The following is a 17,850-nucleotide window of genomic DNA, read 5'->3' as shown; positions in this document are numbered from 1 at the left end:
GTTCAACCAGCTTGCGGATGGATCCTTGTTACCAGTTGCACTAACAAGAATACTGTTACCATCTATTGGGATAAAACAGCAAAAGCGGATTTTGCGCTATTATTGCTTCAACATAAATAAAATATCTGAAGATAGATACAAACATATAGAAAAGTGAGATGACAAACCACTGATGACCTTGGTTTTGTTTATGTTTTCCTACAGTCCGATTTTCTCCCCTACCATCTCCAAATCCAACCCAAAGTTCACAAAAGATTTCGGGTTTCAAATTAGTTCATCATGAGATATTTTACAACATCATATATCACTCTAAATATATATGTGTGTCCTTTTCGATCTCTTTTGGGTATTCAACTTTTGGACCGATGCCGAAGAAAAACACGTCCTACGTCACTGGCCAATTACACGTCCTTATAAATGCGTTAGTCACGTTCCACGAAATTAATTCCCAAGTACCTAGGGTCAAGATCAGCGAGAAAAATGTTCCTCCTTAACAGAAATTATATGATTATATGGTTTTTTTTTTGGCAGAGAAGGCAGCGAAATCTTCCATTCTAATTTTAATTCTAATTCCCAACCGTACTTTATTCTCCACATAAAATCTACTATCTCTGTTTCTGTGAATTTTATGCATAGAGATTGAGTTTACTACAGCTCACGTACCTTCCTGTCTCGGCACAACTGGCACAATATGCATATTCAACCCCAACCCTACCGACTCGTAATTATTCAAAAGTCCGAGAATCTGAGTGTGCTATGAATTTAATGTTGTTCAAGTTTTTTCGCACATAATATCTATTATTTTTATCTTGCACAAGCTCGTGCAAAATTAAGAGAGTGACAAATATGTCGTCATCGTTTTAAATTTCTAGTGACTGTAGTTTTATTGTAAGTTAATTTTAAACCCTTGATATTATATTTTAGTTGAATTATTATTTACTGTAGAAATATCGATAAGTTAATATTTTCTCTCATCCTTCCAATTTAGTTGCGCTTCAGAATCAAATTAGGATCGACGGCAAAAAGTGTAAACTGAAAAAAAATATTTTCCTGGATATAGCAGAGCTATAAAAATTTCTGGTGCGCCCCGGAGAAGTAGTCTGACAGCAAAATTTAACCAATGGCATTCCAATGTGCCGACATTTTTCACAACCACTCTTGTAATGATAACCATTTCCAGCAGCATGAGGTCCGCACTCGACTGACTTGCACCGAATCAACGAAACTAATGCCAATTATGGCTCCCATGACAGGAAAAGTGACTGGCTTCACTAAATTCCCAAGAAAGCGCTTCTCAGCAGGCCACAACGGCACCTCCGGAGTAAGTGGTCCAAATGCTCCTAATTCCTCCCGGAAACCGGCTCAAATATGCAAGCCATCTCGCACCTCATCTAAACCGCGTATCATGAAACTAAGTAAAACTGGATGCGACGATCTACTCACTGAGATGTGTAGATTGGATCTCGATGACACACTTCGCCTTCCTCGAAGTATTTGCGACATCTGTGAGGAGTTTGAACGCTGCGAAAATAGTGCAACAAAGAAACCAAAACCCAAACAGAGTGGAACCCAAACCACTGCCCGGCAATGTTATCCATGCTGGCCTCCATGCAGTCCTTGCCCTTGCCCCCCGCTCTGCGCTCCACTTTGCCCTCCGCAGTGTCCACCACCATGCCCACCACCACCTTGTCCACCGCCGTGTCCACCGTATGCTTCCGCATCGTGCTCTTCGAGCTCAGTATGCTGCAATCAGCCAGTTTCGCAGATGTGTCACCCGATGTGCTGTTCAATGCCTCCAGGGCCGCCATGCTGGTCCATGGAGATGGCTCCGACGTCCAACCGTAATCCTAATACACCAGACTATGACTGCAAGCCGACAGTCCACGCAACCTGGCCATCGTTCGAACCCTTGCCTATGCCAGACCCCATGCCTCCGTGCCTACCTTTTCCGCTCCTTATGCCAAAACCTTGTTACAATTGTCCCGAAAATTGCGACTGCGGGGACGTTGATTCTGACGATGACCACCACCAATGCACCAGTAGCTTTGCTCCAATGGATTATTTAGCTAAATTTCTGGCTGACGAGGTTGAATCACTAAATAAAGAAATGTCGCAAGCGTGTGCAAGCGACCCTGACATTAAGCTAGAAGAATGCTTGCGTGAAAAGTACCTGGCCGGGTCGACGCTATGCTCAGATATGAGGTGCGCTTTGTTGAAAGTGAAGCAAGTCAAGAAGGTGGAATGCGAAATATTAGCCATCAAGCAAAAGATCTGCGTGGTCGACCTGCAATGTCTTACCGAGGAGGACTCTTTATTCTGCCCTAAAGTCGCTGTCCAGCACGTGAGCATGCTTCAGTCGAAACTGGAGAAAGTGTTCAGTGGATTTAAACTGAAGGAAGGCATGCATGTTATGTGCAAAGAGGCAATGAACAGGCTTAATGATCGGAATAAGAAACTGAAGCAACTAATTACGCAGGCGGGGGATGTTATTAAGAAAATTAAGGAAGAGATTGCTAAAGTCGAAAACGCTATTTGCTATGAAAAGGAATGCCCACCTTTTGCCAAAAAAAATGGTGAAAATGGTGGTGGCGCAGACGCACCGGAAGCACCAGAAGCACCAGAAGCACCAGAAGCAACTGAAGGCTGAAGGTAAAGCCGAAAGCAAGGATTAGAAAGAAACACTTGCTTTCTACATATGTAGCCAAATTGTTCTAAATTAACCAATTCCAACTTGTAACTTATGCCCAGAAATTGCTGAGGTCTTAAGATATCTCCTGAAGATGGTTTAAATTTTAAACCCCTTTTACCACCAAAAATTGAAACGTGCTCCGGGTTTATTGATGCTTGTTTTACAATTACATTAGCGAGTCTAATTTTTGTTTTTCTGCGACAATAAAATATGAAATGCTTTTGAAATAATCGATCTTTATTTTTGCTGGGATAGTTTTCATTTCATGAGTAAACTTTCGAAACCGAGCATAAATGAAAAGTGATTGCTTTTCTCGCGATAACCGAACATTTTGCTTAATGTTCAGTAATAGGACGTGGGTGCTAACATCCTATTCATCGTTGGTTTTATAAATCTTTCATAAGATCCAATTATAATCGAATCCTTTGTTTTTTAAATTAGTCTAAATTAGCTCATATATTTAAACGGAAATCCAGGTCAGCTAATTCGCTTGTCCTATGTTGTGAAATTTGATATTACGGTCATGTATCACATGGTGGGTCCCGGCGCAAACTGGGCTTTGAAAATTTGCAAAAAAAAATCAATTCGCCATCAACTATATACGGTACATCTTTCATCAAGGACAACCGTGAGTATTGAGGAGTTGGCCCCGCAGCTTTTTATGGGTTCAATTTACTGGTCACGAAAAGCATAAGCGGAAGCTCCAACTGAGTTCAAACCACTTTTCGACAAGAGCAGAGATCGTTTAGCGGAGAGGATTAAAGACAGAACTAGTTCGAGGACGTAATAACGGTCTTGCTTGACTTATGCGGTGGAATCTGATCCATTTATGTCTGTTCTAAAGAACTCGCTCCAGAAAGAAGTAGCCGGCTATTTCCACACATTGTTTTCTCTAACAAATGGGTAACCGCGAGTGTGACCACGAATAACGATTTACGCATGATCCTTGTTAGAACAGACATTACTTTATTATGTCGGAGGATGAACAATTTTTTGACGCAGTAACAACCTGTTCGACGGTTGACTCAACTCAGGTAAATTCTGTTGTGTTAACTAGAATACCAAACTTTTGGAAGAATAGACCGACACTATGGATCGTTTGACTTGAAGTATAATTTTGAACTTTTAAAGTTGCCAAGGACAAGGTGATCAATGACATCAACGCTGGAATCACAGGTGGCTGACATAGTTACGCCAACCCTTGCGGAAGGGAAATACAACGCAATCAAAGCACTGATCATATGAGAATTTGCCGTATCAGAAAATACGGCGAATATCTAACTATTATATTTGCTGGACTACAACTTGGTGAGGAAAACCTCACGCGGCTCCTACTTGAGGCGCAGATGAAAGCCGCCGACCGAGTGACGCTGCAACGACTGCCTACGAACATACAGCTCATCCTGAGCATTTCTGAAACGTCTGACCTGATAAAATTGCAAATTTTGAAGCGCCTGAGCACTTTCTACATACCCACTTAAAAGATCGGTTTTCGATCCTCATTTCGAAAGAAACGACTTGTTTCTTTCTCAAGTACAATTTTAATACCAAATCAGATACAAATTTCTTCTTAGGTTTACACTTACGTTTCTAATACACATATTTATCTTTTGTTAGATTTTCCACATCCTATCTTTATCTTTACCCTAATTACCAACGGATTTGGTATTTCAACGAACTTCGTACATTTTATTATCTTACTAGCTGACCCTGCGAACTTTGATCCGCCTTAGAGGCAAAAACTAAGCAGATTTTTGATTTTATTAAGTTAATTTTATTATTTATCAAGTATTTCAACGATCCTTTAATAGGTTGCACTATTCAGTTAACAACCTTGTGATACACGACATTATTTGTTTAATTATCAAGCGCAAGAACAAACAACGCAGATGGTCTTCCGATCCATGAACATGCCGCATATAATTGACCATGTGAAAAACATTGATATTCCAGATTCAGACCACAAACTTTCAAGGATTCATCAACGGCGCAACAACCGGTATCGGTCTAGGCCCGCCTTAATAAGGAACTCCAGATATTCCGGTTTTGCACCGAGGTCCACCAATAGGATATCCCTAAAAGCTGTCTGGCGTCCTGGCCTACGCCATCGCTCCATCTTAGGCAGGGTCTGTCTCGTCTTCTTTTTCTACCATAGATATTGCCCTTATAGAATTTCCGGGTGGGATCATCCTCATCCATACGGATTTAGTGACCCACCCACCGTAACCTATTGAGCCGCATTTTATCCATAACCGGACGGTCATGGTATCACTCATAGATTTCGTCATTGTGTAGGCTACGGAATCGTCCATCCTCATATAGTGGGCCAAAAATTCTTCGGAGGATTCTTCTCTCGAATGCGGCCAAGAGTTCGCAATTTTTCTTGCTAAGAACCCAAGTTTCCGAGGAATACATGAGGACTGGCAAGATCATTGTCTTGTACAGTAAGAGTTTTGACGCTATGGTAAGACGTTTCGAGAGGAACAGTTTTTGTAAGCGGAAATAGGCTCTGTTGGCTGACAACAACCGTGCGCGGAAAAACATTGATATTCCAGATTTAGACCACAAACTTTCAAGGATTGACCTTGTGATTTGTTAATGGTCATGGCGAATGCAAGACGGATTAGAAATTGAAGTCTTTTAAACTCAAACGGCACATCGGTTGGGATCATCGGGATCCTCGGAATGAGAACTTCCTCACCTTCGAATTTTCCTTTGAGTATCGTCGCGTAAATCACATTTTTCATCAATTTACTTACCACCAAACACGTACCATTGCAAAGTTTTCGTGGGTTTATGTTTCGAAGCATGATTACTACGGAGCCAACCTTTAGGCGTAAATTGTGCGGTGGCAAGCCAAGCACATCCAAGGAGTTTAAAAAATTAATTGGAGTTGGTGGCTTCATTTTTCTTTGTTACACAGTCAATGGATTTGAATGAATGCATTGTTCCAATGATATCATTCTGAAATATGTAGTTTGGGTCATCTATGATACATCTTTATTCTCAGCCACTAAAATTGCTCGCTAACTCAACGATTCATTATTTTTGTAGTTAGTAACGATGTTAGGGAATACTTTGTTGATAAGTTCGTCTTTCGATGGGCCAAAGTTACAGAAATTCTGAGGAAAAGAAATCAATCCACTTGACTCATCGAACGGTACTCGACCATTACCGATAATTAGCAATTGCTCAAAGAAATCTTCAGCAGATGTATCATAAAGCAATGCAACTCTCATGTTTGTTGTCAGCTGGAGTTTCTTCACATAGCCCCATAGATTCGATTATTTGAGGCAAGTGTTTATTTCGTCGGTAGCCGTTGATTTTGAAACACTAAAATCATTGCGCCTCCAAAATATCTCGAGTCATTGCGTAGATCTTTCAATATTCGGTTAAGTGCTTCTAATGCACGTTTATGCGGCATTGTGAATTCGTCCCAGATGATGATTTTCGATGCTGATAAAACTTTGGCCATTGCGGCGTTTTTTGAAATATTATATTTTGGTTCTTCAATAGTTTGAAGATTTAACGGCAATTTTAATGCTGAATGAACGGTACGGCATCCTTCTAACAATGTGGCTGCTATTCCAGAAGAAGCAACTGCAAGCGCAATGTTGGATCTCGCACGAACAGTCGCTAAAACTAATGACACCAGGAATGTCTTAACAGTTCCACCAGGGGCATCCAGGAAATATAAACCATCATTTCCATTATCAATTGCCTTCATTAATGTATAATAAACTTCCTTTTGTTGGGGATTCAACAGTGCTACATTCGTTTCAACTACTAAATCTAATTCCTGGTGATCATATTCATGTTCCCGTTCCAATTCTCGATTAAATGTGTCATTCATTTCGCGATTTGGCGCTGGCATTCCTAACCTGACTAATAAACTACCGCACATAGGCTAGCACATGTCTTCGATCAAGAGTAAAACCCGATTATGTATCTCCTCATTTATCTCAATATCGGAATTTCTGGAACTGACACGTATTTGATGTCAATATCTTCTGACATATCATCCTTGTATTTATGCCACAGGTTAGATGGGTTCGATGGAAAGCATGTCGAAATGATGATTGCAAATAATGTGCGTATCTGACTTGAAGATGCAGAAATAATGGCTTCAACGATTGTCGTATCCCAATAGGCATCGTTTTCTAGTAAATTGAATTCTTCACTTGCAGCACGATATATTGGGAATATTCTACTATTAACAGTCCGTAGTCACTCAAATGACGTTGGCCCACGCACATTTACCAGCAGCAACTGCAAATAGAAGCATTCATCATTCTTTGGATCAACTGTATACATACGACCAAGAGCATCAGTGGAAAGCACATCCAGATAACCAGGAACCGTATTGCCTTGCTTCCGTCGTTGAAAATTCTTCGATGAAGCATGCCAAGTATAATAACGTGGCACCTCCCAGTAAAACAAAGTTCGTGCAAACGAATCGCTTTGGCAGAACGCTTGGAACACTTGCCGTCGATCAGATCGAAACGCTGCTCGATTCAAATCAGCACTTGATAAATCTATTCTTGTGCGTCGAAAATTATCTACTTGTTGATCTCTGTTATTCGCTCGACGATTTCGCATTGCCAACCGAGCCGTTTCACAGGTTGCCTCGCTTTGCTCTTGTCATTGAGAAGCACGAAGTCGAGCCATACTAACGAGGCGCTCTTCAGGGCAATTCCTTGTGCTTCTTCAATCACTTCATTCGCAATGTTTCGTATCCTTCTTGCATTACGGCTTTGTCGGAAAAGATTCGATCGTCTTGGTCGCGGCATTGTTAATAATGATTCAAAGAGAATACAAATTACTGATGATTATATATTTCTGAAAAAATTTATATTATCAAATTTTCGACTTAACCATAGACAAAATTACGTTTAGCTGTCAATTGCGTTTTGTTATTCCATGTCAGATGCATCTTTATTATACCACGTTTTATAGAGATTTCACGGAAACGCGATCGAGCGGGATAAAAAGTATCCTATGTCCGTCTCCTGCTGATAAGCTACCTGTCCATCAATTTTCAGCCAAATCGGTTCAGCCATTCTTGGGTTATAAATAGTGTAACACGGCTTTCTTTTATATATATAGAAGTTAACCCGAACGGAAATGCTGCACGCGCAAACACACCTGTGTCAGCACCACATCCAAAAGCGACGTCTGCAACTATTGGGGTCATCGGTGCAATCGATGAAATCGCATGATTGCACATTAGGCAAAATCATATTAATTTCTTTTATATTTCAAAAAATTGTAGTTAGTTGTAATTAGAATGCCAAACAGGCATGAAGTAATAAATTGTTTTTTTTTATATAACTACCCGATATTTTTATTAACTGGCGCCCGAGCAGGGACCGCTTCGCACGTGTGATTTTTTTTGATAAGTCTTATCCTTAGAATCTCTAGTAACTTCGTTACATTATCGCAAAGTTTCCGCGAATTTTAAAACGATACGCGATAACCAAGTAATCGTTTTCGTGTAAACGCGAATGAAAAGTTTCGGAGTGGAAAAGATAAAACCGGAATTAACCAAAATTTCGAAGCACGCGTGTTTTTCCTGATTTAGCCCCAAGTAGCCTTTGAATAACCAAAGGAGGCAAAAAGGACAATCGCTGATTAAGGATCCGAAGCAGTTCACCATAAAATTCGAACAAAACAAAATTTCATCCGATATGAAAGCAAGAGCGTTCTTAATGTAAGTAATTACAAATTATTATTGTAAAATTACGCCAAATTGATTTCTCTAAAAAAGCTAACCAGATTCAATTAGAATAAATTCAAAGTTTTAAAGGTTCAATTAAGAATTGTATGTTTTGTTTTACCTTATATTCATTTATTAAAGCTATTGCATTATTGTCACTAAATTGTCTTTTATATACAAAAATATTTAATTTATTTTAATTCAAAAGAAAAATACTCGAAAAGCGAATCGTTTGAATTGACATAATCAAAAGTGATATAATTAAAAGTGATTGAATTCAGGAAGTGAATAGTGAATATCTGCAATCTTTTTGAATTTATCGGGAAAGGTGATCTTTTAGTTATTCAAAAATGTCGAATCCTCATAATTTGATTCAACCACCGCGATTAAATCTCGATGGCCTTGCTGATGCTTTGCCCACTTTAGAACCACCGGTTAATGGCAATCATAATGAGTCTAATAATGCTCCGAACTACGAACTGCTCCAAACTATTTCCCGAGTAGTTGAGGAAACTCTCCGTACTCAAGGGAGACAAATGTTTAGTGCATTATTGAATCCCGCATCTGACATTGGAGATGAAGTAGACGTACCAGTTAATATCAGTAATAATGAGAATCTGTCCGAAATGGATAGAATTCCTGACGTCGTTAAGAGCTTGAGGACATTTTCTGGGGAACCAGGTGAATTCAGCTCATGGCGGAAGAGCGTTGATAGAATCCTTCATATTTATGACCATCTAAGAGGCACGCCGAAATATTACGGTATACTATCGGTTATAAGAAACAAAATTGTAGGTAACGCAGATATAGCATGAGAATCGTACAATACCCCTCTGAATTGGACTAAAATCTCCAAATGTTTAAATCTGCATTACGCGGATAAAAGAGATCTTGGTACCTTAGAGTACCAGATGACAACCTTAGTCCAAGGTGCGAATACCGTTTCCCAATTCTATCAAGAAGTGTATAATCACCTATCTCTTATACTTAACAAATTAGGGTCGATTGAAATGAGTCAGGACGCGATGAATATCATGACTCAATCGTACCGCGAAAAAGCACTTGATACGTTTATCAGAGGACTAAAAGGTGATTTGCCACGGTTGCTTAGCATTCGCGAACCGGCAGACCTACCGGAGGCCTTACATTTGTGTTTCAAACTTCAAAACATGGATTATCGTGCCCAATACGCGAATAATTCCAGCACCAATCCACGGAAGGTTCTCCATAATACTCCACCTCTTGTTCCACCACGTAGAATGATGTCTATTCCTTCTAGACAGGCACCAGTACCAGCCCCTAGGCGCGATTTTCATCCACAATTGGTCCATAATCCTCAAGTGCCACAGAGACCACGATTCTACTCACAAGGTTACCAACAACCCCAACATGAGGCTCCCCAAAATAAGTTACCTCCTCCTCGACCACCACGAGGACCAGTACCTATGGATGTTGACCAATCCATCAGGTCTCACGCCATAAATTATGCCAATAGACCCCAAAACCAACGTTGGCTACCAAAACGTCCCCAACAAGCCTCCCAGAGGCATCACCCTCCACCTAAGATACAAAGAGTGTACTACACAGAACCTGATGAAACCAATGATGTTACAGAGGAACAATACGAACAAGACATGAACCAAGAGGACCTTAATTATGACCAGACCCTAACTGACTATGTGGACACTAGTGACGAACCAAGTATCGACCAATCCGAACAGCTGGACGATATCTATTTTTTAGATTAACACGCTCTTCACTCCCATATTTCGAGCATGTAGTACGAAGTGGAGAGCGTCTCAGATTTCTTGTGGACACAGGGTCTAACAAAAATTATATACAGCCTAGACACATCCGAAACCATATACCAAACAACAGAGCTTTCTACGCTAACTCCGTAGGAGGTAGCATCGAAATTACGCATCATGCATTTGTAAACTTATTTGGCCCTGATGCAACGAAAATTCAATTTTTTATCCTTCCAAGTTTGATTTCATTCGATGGTATAATTGGTAACGACACCCTTAAACAAATGAAAGCTATCATTCACACAGACGAAAACTATATGACACTTCACCCTAACTTACACTTTCCTTTGAAACAGCATATCTCAGAGACTGTTAACAGCATTAACATCAGAACAACACATCTAAGCCAGGAGCAATCGAGTAGGTTAAAGTTAATCCTTAAGAATTGCTCGAAACTACTCACAGAACCCGACGAAAAGTTAACGTATACTAGCACAGTAAAGGGAGAGATACGTACGAAGACCGACGACCCTGTATACTCCAGGTCATATCCCTACCCAATGGCCTTGAAAGGAGAAGTTGAGAAAAAAGTAAACAAGCTTCTCAAAGATGGAATAATAAGACCCTCCAAATCCGCTTATAATTCACCAGTTTGGATCGTTCCTAAAAAGCAAGACGCATCCGGTGAGAAAAAGTATCGAATGGTAATAGATTATCGCAAGCTCAACACGATTACTATCCCAGAGAGATACCCCATTCCCGAAATAAGTGAAATTTTAGCGAATTTGGGCAAAAACAAATTTTTCTCTATAATCGACCTGAAGAGTGGATTCCACCAAATCCCACTCAAGGAGCGCGACATACCAAAAACGGCTTTTTCCATTAACAACGGTAAATTCGAGTTTACCCGTCTTCCGTTTGGGTTGAAGAATGCTCCGTCCATTTTTCAGAGAACCCTCGATGATATTCTCCGAGAGCACATAGGGGTGTGCTGTTACGTTTACATTGATGATATTATCATCTTTGGAAGAAACGAGGAAGAACACTTTAGTAATCTTGAAAAAGTGTTGAAAACCTTAGAAGCCTCCAACATGAAAATCCAGTCGGATAAATGCGAATTTATGAAAACGGACATAGAATTCTTAGGATTCGTAGTAAGTAAGGATGGTATCAAAACTAACCCTCAAAAGGTCCAGGCAATTGCAAATATGGCAGTACCTAAAACATTGAAAGATCTTCGATCATTTTTAGGAATGTCAGGATATTATCGACGTTTTATTCAGGATTATGCAAAAATTGCAAAACCCCTAACGTCTCTTTTAAGAGGGGTAGACGGACGAGTGTCCAAAAATCAATCCAAAAACAAAATCGTTCACCTCGACTCGAAAGCCTTAAATGCTTTTAATAATCTAAAAAATTGTCTTGTGTCTAAAGAAGTAGTACTGACTCATCCGAATTTTGAAAAGGAATTTCATTTAACAACAGACGCTTCTGACTACGCCATTGGTGCAGTACTCTCTCAGGATAAAAAACCCATCGTCTTCCTTTCCAGAACATTAACAAACACCGAAGAAAACTATGCTACCAATGAGAAAGAGATGCTTGCCATTATATGGGCACTGACCTCATTGCGAAGCTACCTTTATGGTTCTCGAAAGATTAAAATATACACTGACCATCAACCACTTACCTATGCTCTTAGCAATAAGAACACTAACAGTAAGATGAAAAGATAGAAAGCCATCCTAGAGGAATACAACTACGAGCTAGAGTACAAGCCGGGTAGAGCTAACTTTGTCGCAGACTCGCTTTCGCGGCCTCCTAAATCAACCCTAATCAATTCCCTTACCCCTACAGAACATAGTGATGAGAGCTCGTCACACAACCTCATCCCTACTGTCGAGTCACCCATTAATGCATTCAGGAATCAAATTATTTTAAAATTCGGCAATGAAGACAGCTACCAGCTACAAAACCCTTTTCCAAATTATTCGAGACACATATTTATCAAGGCGCAATATTCAAATAATGAATTAATAAGTATCTTCAAGCGTTACCTCAATCCTAACACCATAAATGGTCTTCTAACTGCCGAAGAGAATATGGGCCGCATCCAAGAAATTTACCCTGAACATTTCAGTAGCTACCGAATACGCTATACGCAGAAATTTGTCGAGGACGTCTCTAACGAGGCCGAGCAAGAAGAGAGAATACTACAGGTACATAAACGAGCGCACCGCAATGCCGAGGAAAATCGGTTACAGCTATTAGAGCATTTCTATTTTCCGAGAATGTCGGCAAAAATAAAAAGCATAGTAAAACGATGTTGTACTTGCAAAGTAAATAAATACGACCGACACCCTAATAAACCCTTACTAAACGCTACTCCTATCCCCGCATACGCAGGTCATACAATTCATATCGATCTCTTTAGCACTGAGGGACATAGAGTTCTAACTGCCGTCGATAAATTTTCTAAATTTGCCCAGGCTAAAATAATTGCTTCAAAATCCATCGAGGATATTAAACAACCCCTTACAGACTTACTTTTCTTTTACTGTGTGCCAGAAATCGTTGTCGATGACAACGACAATGAAGCAGCGCTTAGGTCCCCCTCCATAACCTCCTTATTAGAAGATGACCTTAAAATCCGAATCTATAAGACTCCCCCTTATAAAAGTGAGATAAATGGCCAAGTTGAACGCTGGCACAGTACGCTTACTGAGATTATGCGATGCCTAAAGGAAGAAGGACCACCTAGATCCTTCGAAAATCTCTTGCAGCGTGCTGTTTACGAATACAACCTTACTATTCACTCCACTACGGGAAAAAAACCAGTTGAGCTACATTTCGGCCGAACTCCAAGAATAGACCCAGACGAATTAGAACGAATTCGGCTATCAAATATTGAGAAATTAAGACAGAAACAACAGACGGACATAAAAAACCACAATAAGACGAGACAGCCCACTAAGCAATACGAAACTGGAGAAACTATCTACGTAAAACAAAACAAAAGAAAAGGATCAAAATTGACAGCACGATACAAACAAGAAATTGTTAAAGAAAACAATAATACAACCGTTTTAACTGAATCTGGAAAAATCATACATAAAAGCCACATACGTAACTAGTCTTCCCTTTTCAGGATCTTACCCTACTTGGTAAACGCCAAAATTGAGATTTTGGACTTCTCGAACTCCCAAATCGTCTTGTTTCACACAGGAAGAGCAAAAATACAAGACGGAAATTTTAAATTGATCCACACTATCAACATCGATCAATACGAGCGCTTCGTAACAGATATTGAACCTGTTCTTAATCTCCCAGAAGTCAGACACTATTCTTTCTCATCTCATTTATCTTACGAGCTCAAACAAATTCAGGAATTTATTCGAAATTTAAAACCACGAAAAATTAAAAGGTCACTTGATTTTATCGGCAGTACTTGGAAATGGATTGCAGGTAATCCAGATCACGAGGACTTTGTCACTATAAAAGCAAAAATTAACAATATGTTAGAAAATAATAATAGACAGGTTCTAATCAATCAAATGTACACTGAAAGAATCAATAATATTACACAAATTGCAAACGAAATTCAGAAATTATTTAAGGAAAGCAACAAAACAAATTATGATATGATATTAGATGTTAAATTCAGATTGTCAATAATTAAAGAAGAATTGAAAAATATAAACCTAGCAATTCATTGGGCAAAATTAGGCGTCGTTAACTCAATTATTTTATCAAAAATAGAAATGAAATTAGCTACTGACATTTTAGATAAAGAATTTGTACCGTACTCCACAATAGAAGAAGCTTTAGATTTCGCGGAGGTAAAAATAATAACAAATTTGTCATGTTTACTGTACATTATAAATATTCCTTTGACGACTAAGCCTATCTATGAAACATTATTAATTAAAGCTGTAAAGAAAAAACATATTATCAATTTCATCGAATTTAGTAAAATTTTGAAAAATGATGAACAAATATTTGGCGTAATTGAAAACTGTAAAAATGTAAATTCTTTAACCATTTGTAAATCGGATGAAATTTTGGATATCTCAAACACCTCTTGCATACCAAACCTGATGAAAAGCCTTACAGCCACATGCAAGACAACCAGCAATGCGCACATACCAACCATTGGAGAGATTGCATCCGGTACCATTTTGCTGAACCAATTTACTGGTACAATCGAAGCTGAGCAGATAGCCCATAAACTAAACGGTACCTATTTAGTTAAAATCCATAACACGAGCTTAACGGTAAATGGAAGGACCTTTGTCAATCGCGATATAACAACGATGAATGTGCTACCTGCCATATTACAACCATCTCCAGAAGTTAACACTTACCAGGAAGTACTCTCACTACAAATGATGAAAAATCTCCATATAAACAACACCAGCGAGATTCAACTTATGCGTACCGAAACTAGCATCCATCGAATAACAGCATACTAAACACTTACCATAATTGGCGTTTTTATCGCTTTCATCATTTCCTTCCAGTTATCGACGGAACTACCATCACCGGTTCCGACATCATCGTCGTCTTCGAAATCCGATCCAGAACCGCCAACATCAATTCCAACATCAGATCCACGATCAGCAACTACCAAGGTGAGATTCAACGACATACGATTCTTTTAGCGATTGGGGACTATCGCAATTTAAAGCCGGGCGAGTTAACCCGAACGGAAATGCTGCACGCGCAAACACACCTGTGTCAGCACCACATCCAAAAGCGACGTCTGCAACTATTGGGGTCATCGGTGCAATCGATGAAATCGCATGATTGCACATTAGGCAAAATCATATTAATTTCTTTTATATTTCAAAAAATTGTAGTTAGTTGTAATTAGAATGCCAAACAGGCATGAAGTAATAAATTGTTTTTTTTTATATAACTACCCGATATTTTTATTAACTTAGATACCCTAATTGCCTACGGATTTCGCATGTCTTAATGCCCATTTTTAAGGTTTTGTGTAAACACAGAACCTTATTAAAATCGGTTTACTGTCTGTCTGTCTGTCTGTCTGTCTGTCCGTCTGTCTGTCTGTCTGTCTGTCTGTCTTTTTTTTTTTTTTTTTTTTTTTTCGGCGTTGAAGGTGGAAAGGTTCAAAACCTACTGCTGGCTCCTGCCACGCAGTTATGTGAGACTTCTACTCACTAAAACCACCTCCTTCTCATTCCACTCTCCCCACGGAACTCCTATCAAGTATTGCATCGCGGGGCTGGATCAGCTTTTAGCTGCGGCTCATTATGGTTCTCTCCCTTCCTTGTTTTCGTCATAGTTCTTCCTGCCTAAGCTGTTGGTGAATAGCTTGTAGTTCCCTTACAACCTGGTTCCAGGCATCCGTTGACTCCAGCATAAACTCCACAATGTTTTCGGGTGTTAAACGCCTGTCTGCGACCGCTTCCATTCTTGTTCGGTGCGCGGTGAACCTGGGGCAATCAAATATGACACGCTCCGCATTCTCAGCCACGTTACCACATCTTGGGCAGCATGGTGATTCGTCGTGACCAAATCGATGTAAATAAGCACGATAACCTCCATGTCCACTCAAGAATTGTGTTAGCTCGTGGCTTAATTCCCCATGGTTTCGTTCAAACCATCTCCGAATATCCGGAATGATGCGGTATGTCCAACGAGCATTTTGGGACTCGTCCCATCGCTGCTGCCACCGTTCGATAGATTCCCACCGTGCCAGCTGCCGTCGAAATGCGCTAGACTCTCCAGCTGCATACGTTTTGTCGTGGAGTCGCCGACTTTCCTTCGCCAAGATGTCTATGGGGAGCATCCCTGCTAGTACATATGCCGCTTCTCCTGATGTTGTCCGATATGCACTGCATACCCGGAGTGCACTTAACCGATACGCCATTCCTAGTTTTCCGCAGTTTGATTTGTTTTCCAGAACGGTTGCCCAAACTGGAGCTGCGTAGAGTAGCACGGAACTAACTACCCTTGAAATAAGACGACGTCGACTTTGTCTTGGTCCACCAATGTTCGGTAGTATCCTCGAGATCGTTACAGCGATGGAAGATGCTTTAGTTGCAGCGCACTCAATGTGTTTTTTAAAGTTGAGTCTTTTGTTAATCATTACTCCCAAATATTTAAGCGACTCTTGGGAGTAAATTGTTTTTCCACCAACTTTAATTTTCACGGTCGTGTCTTTCCTTCTTTTGCTGATTAGCACTAGTTCCGTTTTATGTTCAGCAAGTGATAGACCGGACTTTTTCAACCAGGAATTTATCTCCCATATCGCTTCATTTGCATAGATTTCGATCTCGTCTAAGCGTTTTGCCACTATTGTTACCCCGATATCGTCCGCAAAACCAATAGTTGTCACGCCGTTAGGAAGGCGTAGCGTCAGCACTCCGTTGTACATAATTAACCACAGTAAGGGACCTAAGACAGACCCCTGTGGTACGCCGCACGTCATTGGGAATAATTTCTCTCCATCGTCCGAGTCGCAATATAATCTTCTTCCAAGAAGAAATGCAACAACGATGCGTACAATGTACTTTGGAACCTTTAGTTTGGTTAGAGCCTCTACGATTTTCGTCCACTTTGCAGTGTTGAAAGCATTTTTTTTTTACATCGAGGGTCACCACTGCGCAGCATTTGTCATCTTGTATTGCAGCGCGAGCCAGGCCAGTCACCATGCTGATTGCATCGATGGTTGATCTCCCCTTACGAAACCCGAATTGCTTGTCGGATAGGCCTCCTTCCTTTTCCGCAACAGCGAGCAGCCTGTTGTATAATACTCGTTCAAATAGTTTACCAATGGTATTGACCAAACACATCGGTCGATATGAGGAGGTGTCTCCCAATGGTTTACCTGGCTTCGGAATAAGTATCAACTTTTGCAGCTTCCATTGCTCGGGGAATTCTCCTTCTCTGAGGCATGCCGTAAAAACTTTAGCAAACATACCTGGTGCTGACCTGGCTGCCACTTTCAGGGCGATATTCGGGATTCCATCTGGCCCTGGGGTCTTATTTTCAGCCAATTTACTTGCTGCATCAAAAATTTCCTCTTCTACCACTTCAGGGATTTCGTCGGGGTTTACATGCACTTTAGGCAGATTTGTGTAGTTCACATCCTCTGGGAAGAGAGTGTCCACTATGTTTTGTAGTAATTTTGGACAGGTAATCGGTGGGGAGCGCTTGCCTTTCAGTGATGACATTACAGACCTGTCTGTCTGTCTTTTTTTTTTTTTTTTTTTTTTTTCCCGATGGAAGGTGGAAAGCTTCAAAAGCTACCGCAGGCTCCTGCCACACGGTTATGTGGGACTCTTACCCACTAAAACCACCTCCTTCTCCTTCCACTCTCCCCGCGGGACTCCCATTTGGTATTACGTCGCGGGGCTGGATCAGAATTTATTCTGCGCTCATGTCAACATTCGTGTTCCTCTCGCGTTCATTCTTTCGGATGACTTCCTCCTGCCTAAGCTTCTTTCCGATGGCTGTAGTAACTTTTTCAACTTCGGTCCATATCCCCTTGGCTTTCACCATAAGCTCCATGATATTTTCGGGTGTAAAGTGCTCCCCGGTTGTAGCTTCTAATGTAGCCCTTTGGGTTTCGAATCTGGGGCAGTGAAAAAAGACGTGTTCCGCGTCCTCTGGAATGTTTGCACACTGTGGGCAATATGGCGAATCATCACGCCCAAATCGATACAGAT

General features: G+C 40.5%; 1 protein-coding gene across 1 annotated transcript; it reads left to right on the top strand.

Annotated features, from left to right (window-relative positions):
- The first annotated feature begins 744 nt into the window (after positions 1-744).
- Positions 745-2,919, top strand: LOC119658921 (spore coat protein SP85-like). Its single transcript, XM_038066748.1, has 2 exons — positions 745-888; positions 989-2,919. The coding sequence occupies exon 2, from the start codon at positions 1,121-1,123 to the stop codon at positions 2,645-2,647; it is 1,527 nt and encodes a 508-aa protein (XP_037922676.1). The 5' UTR covers positions 745-888; positions 989-1,120; the 3' UTR covers positions 2,648-2,919.
- The last annotated feature ends 14,931 nt before the right edge of the window (positions 2,920-17,850 follow it).

This window comes from Hermetia illucens, chromosome 1 (assembly GCF_905115235.1).
Source record: "Hermetia illucens chromosome 1, iHerIll2.2.curated.20191125, whole genome shotgun sequence".
In the NCBI taxonomy this organism is placed as follows: domain Eukaryota; kingdom Metazoa; phylum Arthropoda; class Insecta; order Diptera; family Stratiomyidae; genus Hermetia; species Hermetia illucens.
This window is presented reverse-complemented; position numbering and strand designations above follow the sequence as displayed.